The sequence below is a fragment of the Perkinsus marinus genome, assembly GCF_000006405.1.
Source record: "Perkinsus marinus ATCC 50983 genomic scaffold scf_1104296944276, whole genome shotgun sequence".
Classification (NCBI taxonomy): Eukaryota; Perkinsozoa; order Perkinsida; family Perkinsidae; genus Perkinsus; species Perkinsus marinus.
In genome coordinates, this window is record NW_003211473.1 from 18,554 (window position 1) to 25,573 (window position 7,020).

The 7,020-nt window shown below is 47.6% G+C and overlaps 2 protein-coding genes across 2 annotated transcripts in view; one reads left to right on the forward strand and one right to left on the reverse strand.

The window, feature by feature from the left end:
- Pmar_PMAR028334 (Sulfopyruvate decarboxylase subunit alpha, putative) overlaps positions 1 to 2,393 on the forward strand; it is a gene marked incomplete at both ends in the record, with an annotated part of 3,755 nt that extends 1,362 nt beyond the window's left edge. The window contains 5 exons of the mRNA XM_002780653.1: positions 363 to 443; positions 949 to 1,018; positions 1,101 to 1,215; positions 1,387 to 1,442; positions 2,331 to 2,393. Of these exons, the coding sequence (XP_002780699.1) occupies positions 363 to 443; positions 949 to 1,018; positions 1,101 to 1,215; positions 1,387 to 1,442; positions 2,331 to 2,393 (385 nt within the window). The remainder of the gene's footprint in view (positions 1 to 362; positions 444 to 948; positions 1,019 to 1,100; positions 1,216 to 1,386; positions 1,443 to 2,330) is intronic.
- A 3,202-nt stretch (positions 2,394 to 5,595) lies between these two features.
- The window catches only part of Pmar_PMAR028335 (gag/pol/env polyprotein, putative), a gene marked incomplete at both ends in the record, with an annotated part of 1,833 nt that continues 408 nt past the window's right edge, over positions 5,596 to 7,020 (reverse strand). Inside the window, one exon of the mRNA XM_002780654.1 lies at positions 5,596 to 6,968. Coding sequence (XP_002780700.1) covers positions 5,596 to 6,968 — 1,373 coding nt within the window. The remainder of the gene's footprint in view (positions 6,969 to 7,020) is intronic.

A 7,020-nucleotide genomic window follows, 5' to 3' on the forward strand; every position in this document is an offset into this window, starting at 1 on the left:
ACTCAATGGGTCGAGATCGAGCCTCTTGGTGTCACCGTGTGACGGAAAGCAACAGTCACAGTTCAGTCCAAGTGTGTCTCGTAGAGCTGTTATCCTTATCAGGTACCTAGTTGTTCACCTTATTCGGAAATGTGGAATTCCTCTCAAAAACGATTGAAAAGGCTCCTATAGACTAAGGTTTACACTCATTTAAATGCTCTATGTGATTTCCAGCGCTCAATTAATACCCACGTATCTATAGTGCTAGCCCTTGGGCAAAGCGAGCCCATCAGATGAGCCTCGATAATTGTTATGATACCACCAATATCTGAACAAGACGGACTTCGTTACGTCGCCCCCTATGAACGGATATTAGAGATCAGAATTAAGAAGCGTTGGGAAGGGAAGACCATCGAGCAGCTCTTTATGGAGGAATTTGCCTTTTTACATTATGGAATAAGAGAGTGAGTACTGAGGCATACTTTTATTGTGGAATTGAGATTATTAGAGGGGAAATGGTGGCAATCTCGACTGGAGATTCTCGAAATCGTATATTCGCGATGGAAGGAACTCGAGGAGTTCTCTCAGATTTCCCTCGAGACTTCCCATTAATGGCCACCTGAGAGTTACTCGTGGAAATAAAGAGAGGCGAATAGATGGGGACTACCGAGTCGCCGCCGGTGAGAGTCTCTGGTTGGAGTCGACAAGTAAGCATAGGAAACGCCCATGTACAACAACACTGACTGAGCCCCAGTCACTGAGGGGTGTTACGCTAACTTTCATCAGGCGTGGAGAATCCAATACCCTCCCTCCCCACAATAGCAGTTTTATTCGAGACAGAGGAGCTACTGGCCGTCAATAAACCTTGCGGTTTACCGGTGAGTCGTTTGGATTCGTGCATAATGAGGCATGCTCATTGTCGCATTAGGTCCACGAGTGCGTCGGCTATTATCATAATACTTGCATCAGGATTCTCGAGGCTTCTCGTGGGTACCAGCTTTACCCGTTACATAGACTTGATAGAGTCACCTCTGGAATAGTAGGAACCATTTCTTCTTCTCGACCAGAATCGCTCAAGTCTCGGGCTCCAACTTGGGGCGGTTGTTGTTTCTCTTGTACAGGTGGTTTTCGCCAAGACCGCCGATGCAGCGCGGAAATTCGAGGCGAATCAGCGGAGTTGGCCGGTCACAAAGACGTACATCGCGCGGGTGACAGGGAGATGTTCTGTTAGTGAGGGTAGTTTGGCAGACCCTGCGCTCGATCCCGGTTAGTGGCTTTTTCTCATCGTTCTTTTCTCGTCAGTGGTCTCCCCACTCCGGTGGGATCGCGAGAAGGGTGTGGTCGAAGTTAGTCCGGAGGGCTCACCGTGTCGGACTCGGGTGAGGGTAATGAAGTATCTACCTTTAGCCAACGAGAGTATCGTTGAATGCATCCCAATTACCGGGAGGAAACATCAAATTCGGGTGAGATCGGGGATGACTAGTGAGCATCACTGTCGTGTCCAATGCCCCTCCAAGAGAGAGCTTTCATTGCAAGATTCTCACAACGATATTCGCTGGCGATAGGCAAATAATACTCGAAAATTTTCCACGGCGTGACTGTTTCACGCCGTGAAAAATTCACAGTCGAATGTTTCACGTTGAAACACAAGTAGCTGGAGTGACCCATCTAACGATGCTTGGATCCGTCAAAATACCTTCAGGTCCATCTCCGGTCCATCGGTGTGCCCATCGTGAATGATGAGAAGTATGGTGGACACTATGACGCTGAGCATCCGTTCGCCATCCCTCGCGTACCTGGGAGAGAGGGCAGCAGTGCTGACATCACCATTCCACGAGGAATTTTTTTGCACGCATACTCGATGCGATTCAATGACGGCACAGAGTTGCATTTACAGACAGACGTCCCTGGCTGGGCCCTATCAGTTGTATGAACTGTTCATAATTCTTACTAGCTCATCTCATTTGATACAAGTTGGGTTCAACGAGTCAACCCTTGCTGCGGGTCCCGCGGACAAGCACTCAGCTGTGGATCTTTCCTTGTCACTGACGTCACTTTCTCTCGTCGTTGGACCAACGGAGTGACTCCATCAGTGACTTTCGCCGGAGCATCGGCTCCATTAGCCCCTCCGAACTAGATGCCTGCGAGTGCGTTGTACCGTATACGACTCGAACAAGTGATCCTGCGCAATGAGAGGCCTGTGAACTCCTACAGCACAGGTTTCTTCTCGCTTGCCAAGCTGAGATCTTCAGTGATGATCTTCCATCTTTAGAGAGGTCGTGCGATATTATAGCTTCGCTAAAGAGGCAGCTTGAGATTGGTAGCACGAATTTGGTGCCAATACGGGGTAGGTTGCTATCGCCAAGTCTGGTATATCTAATACGAAGAGTGAAGCTAAACTTCAGAAGCGCTAGCTGTAGCTCACATTGCATACTCCTCCATTGTGGGAGGACACGTCTATCGCGCTTTCGAGCGGCTGCTTGCTCTTCAAAAAATTGGAGTTCAAATTGGCGATAACAATCACTCGCCGCGAGTGACTCGCGGACACACCTCTTTCCTGCTTTCGTCGGAGCTATGGCTGCGGAGAAGGCCAGGATAACCGCAGTGTTCATAGATTGCTAACCTTGTTCCGGTATGTGCAGTAGTTCCATTGCACGTAGTGACTATTCAAGTAACATCAGTTTAAGGATTTATTGAGATCAGGCCGGAACTGTTTTTACTGACTACGATATGACAAGCTCAACATTGACCTGCGAGTATGTTATTTTGAAATTCTGTCAACAATACGCACTGTACTGGCTTCGTTGTGAGCTTTTACCACTCATTGACAATAGCGTATTGCATCCAGCCTGACTGATTCATTCCGGTACTCTACCAATTGAAAACATCACTGGCGGGGTTGTGGGCCCGCATCCCGAATCGGCTTTGCCGATACGTGTATATCCTTTGCACCATGGATCACTTCCTCAAGCGACTCCTGCGGCACGTGTGCGGAGAGCCAAAAGATTCGGTACTCAATTTAACTGCTCTGAAATGTGTCGTTCCAAGTTGTCCAGATGGTTCCAGATATCGGTTTAGCCGCGTTCGATCAACGGCATGTTCGATATTCCTCTCAGTGCGTGTATGACAGATTTATTCTTTTCGGTGATGCCCCCAACGAAGTTGTGTTCGGTATGCTCACTTGAATTACGGGAGAGGTGAGAATGCCAGTGGTATGCTCTTTGCCTGTCGCTCAATCTCGTTGGGAGTTGTTGTGACGGTATCTGGATTTGTAGGACTTCCAGTTCCCGGGTTCCCAGTGGGAAACTGAGAGAAACCTGAGAATCTGGGGACTGGACCATAGCTCAGCGCGCGACGAGGGCTTCAACCGTCGAAGCACTTGTCGCGTGCGTCGATGTTCGACGCGCTACGAGATTCAACCAAATCAATGCAAATCAAACGATACCGCTGGAGGGATCAATGGGCAGTGCCCATTGGGAATAGTCAACCGATAATAGTCAACCGTAGTGCCCATTGGGCACTACGGTTAACTATTCTTGCATTTAGGATGAGTAACTCAGGGTGAATTACCGAGGATCTCGATCCGAGATATATTCAACCAGCATATGGTCACCAAATTGTTGACTCGACAACTCTGATGTCAAATTGACATTGTCAACTAGCACATTCCACTGGCATGAACTCTCCTATCGTGAGACAAAGGTCGCGAGATTCATGCTGTGGGAGCATCCTACTGTTACTATTTTGGCTGAATCCGGGAAACTCTGGCCGCCATGCTCAAGCCCAACCAGGCCTGGCAAGAAGTTTGATATTGGACGCCACAGCGCAGGATCGCTTCAAACAGTTCTGACTCGGAATTTCTGAGTACTTACTACAGTGAGGTTCTATAATCTACTTCTCAATTACTCATCGTCATACTTCCTTATCGTCATTGTTCTGTTGACTCATTCTGATGACGATCTATTAATCCCGAGGCCACGCTAATAAATGATAACCTCATGGCCAACAAATTGTGGGCCACAATCTCCTGTCTATCGTTCTCATAAGAAATTATGCATGATTTGTTCCGTAGTTCGACCAAGTTTCTCGCCCGGATAGCATCATGTCAATAAACCAGCCCTATTCACAGATAGACAATGCTACGCTAGAAGGTGCACTGTTCGTGTAAGTGCACAACAAATCACGGGTGATGGATTATGAAGATCCGGGGCCCATTTCACAAGCGTCCTTAGATAAGGACGTCTTTTCGTATAGGATTTTAACCTTAGGACGTCCTTACCTAACTAAGGCTATTTCACTAGATTTTCCTTACCTAACGTTAGGATCCTATACTTAAAGACGTCCTTACCTAACGTAAGGATGTGCTATCTGAGGATATTAGGAATCCTTACGGCAATTAAACACAACGTAAAATGTTATATAACCGCGATCCGAACCAAGATCTCCCAAACATCAAACACAAACTTTACCACTCCACCATTTTATACTTACTTCTAACGAAATACGAATCGGTTCATCGAAGCATGGACCACAAAGGTAGTGCCTCAAGGCGCCATTCAGCAGATTTAACAGATATAACCACTTTTATTAACAACTGATACGCGTAATGGATCTTGACGAAGCGGAACTAGGAGATACGAAAGAGGGCACTCATGGCTCAACAGGAAGCTTGGGTAGCTTGGCAGCAAGCTGGTAGAGCGTGGGGCGAAGTTTCAGTTTCTGCTAAGAGGGCCTTTTCTGCTATGGAGGAGTCCTGCAGTAACAAAACGCCTGACTCTAGCCAAGATGAGTATTTGTAAGTAGTTTCATATGAAGTTTCAAATGAGTATCGAAATTATTGTCGAGTTTTGTTAATAGTTGTAAGATTTTTGTTTAAGTTACAAATTAATTTAAAAATGTACATGCAGAGTTTCGAACCAACGATGTAGCGGAGCTGGCTGATTACCAACCTGGTTGTTAACACAAGAACCGGGCATTTCTGCAGACAGATCGCTAAGTTATCCTTGGGGTGGAAGGGTTGAAGAATCAATGAGGGAAGAGGGAGAAGAACCCAACTACGATCTTGAGCCAAGATGGCTACAGTCGTCTTACGATCACTAGTGTCCCAAAGGCTTGTGCTTACTAAGCCAACCTATGTCTAAGGGACGACTAATGGGATCGACAAGGACGAAAGTAGCGAGTGTAACAAAGCAATATGATCATAGAACTGCAAAAGAGAACGAATTCGACGCCTAGCCGTTTCAGCCGTTTCAACAAGACGACATGAAACTGCCTAGCGGAGCGAAGCGATCGCTACACTGCCGCCGCCGCTAGACGGAGTTGACGAAGCATATTACGAGTAGGAGGTACTCTATACTTGAGGCAGACGATATCGCGTAGAGTCGTTCTTGGAATATCCATCGTCTCACTACTCAGAACTGCAGGTTCGTCAACTAATCGGTCAGCTTCAATCATACGGTTAGTAGGGTCAACAAAAGGGATAATAGTAACAGCATTCTCGTCGCAGTTAACGATGTAACCTGCAATTGAGGTGTAGGGGAAGTAGCGATGACCGGGATCCACAAATACCCTTATCGAACCAATCTCAAAGATCCTGTCATCGTCGGGTTGTTGATCTCATTGGGAGGTATGCTCCTCTATATCACCAGTAGGAGCATTTGTAGGACTTGTAGTAATCTGTGGAGAGTCAGTTCCAGGACTATCGTTTGCATCAGGTTGAGGGGGCTCTTCCACGACATCGTCAGGACATACACCATCATCGCCATCATCATACTCGTGGAAGGGCTTCAGGTTAGTAGTTGCAGCCTTGAAATCTACATCGTTGCGACGAATAGTTGTGACACTTCCGCGTGTCTCAACAACCGGGTAGGGACCCTCCCAGCTCCAACCAATGAACTTTCCGGGCTTCCTTGTCCAGAGTAGGACCTTCTGACCAGGACGAAGATCGAATAATCGTCTCCTAGATAATGTAGCCATACGAACTTTCTCACGTAGATCACACCAGATAGAGGTCCAACGCTTCCACTTGGTGACTTGTCTAGCCTTCATCTCATTAATGAGCTCATTCGAATCGTCGAATAGAGGAGCCTCCGGTGGAAGATTCTCGTGGTAGTTCTCGCCCAGGAGGTCGTCTTCTCTGGGATCCAACTCGGGGATCCTCGGGTTAGTGTACCAACACAAGGCATGAGGGGACAAGTCGTCATCAGTCGTGAACGGGGTGATATTCCACGCTCGTATAGCTCGGTAGAAGGGGATCGTCCAACTAGTAAAGTCGGCGTTATCAGGATCGTCGAACTGGACACATTTGTTGATGTACGCATGTAGATCCTTGTGTGGACGTTCAGAAGCACCAGCCAAAGCAGGAGAATCTCTTGGCAACACTTTTAAGCAGATCGAGTGGCGATCGCAGAAGTATCTGAATGCCGAACTGACGAGTGAGGAATCTTGAGCAACCAACAGTATTTGTGGCCAGTCAGAGCTGTGGAACAAGACCTCAAGCTTTCGGATAACCTCAGAAGCTAACTTAGATTTGCATGTAGTGGCCCGTAAGTAGTTGGTAGCCATATCTATCACAACCAGCCCGTAGTTCTGACCGTCGGGGTCTTCACTTGAAGGATTCGCGGATGTGGAGCCACTGGCTCCGCTACATACTCGGTAGGGACCGGTCATGTCAACAGCACATACACGGAGACAGCCAATAGCACCAGGCCAAGGAATAGATCCCATGGACTGACGTTGTACACGATCAGCTCGAGCAAACTGGCACCGTTCACAGGCATCTACATAGCGTCGGCAATCACGAGCGATACCATGCCAGAAGTAGCGTTGCTTGAGCAGCTTCAATGTACCGACTCGTCCGCGGTGTCCCACTGCATGCGCTTTAGCGATCAATTTCTTCTTCAACTCGTCGTTGTGGATCACCACTTGATGTCGAGGTGTAGTCTTCACATCGTCCACCGAGTCGACGTCTATACCCACGATACGAACGACTAAACCATTGGGTAGAACATCATAATATGGACTTGCTCGGAAGTCGTCGAT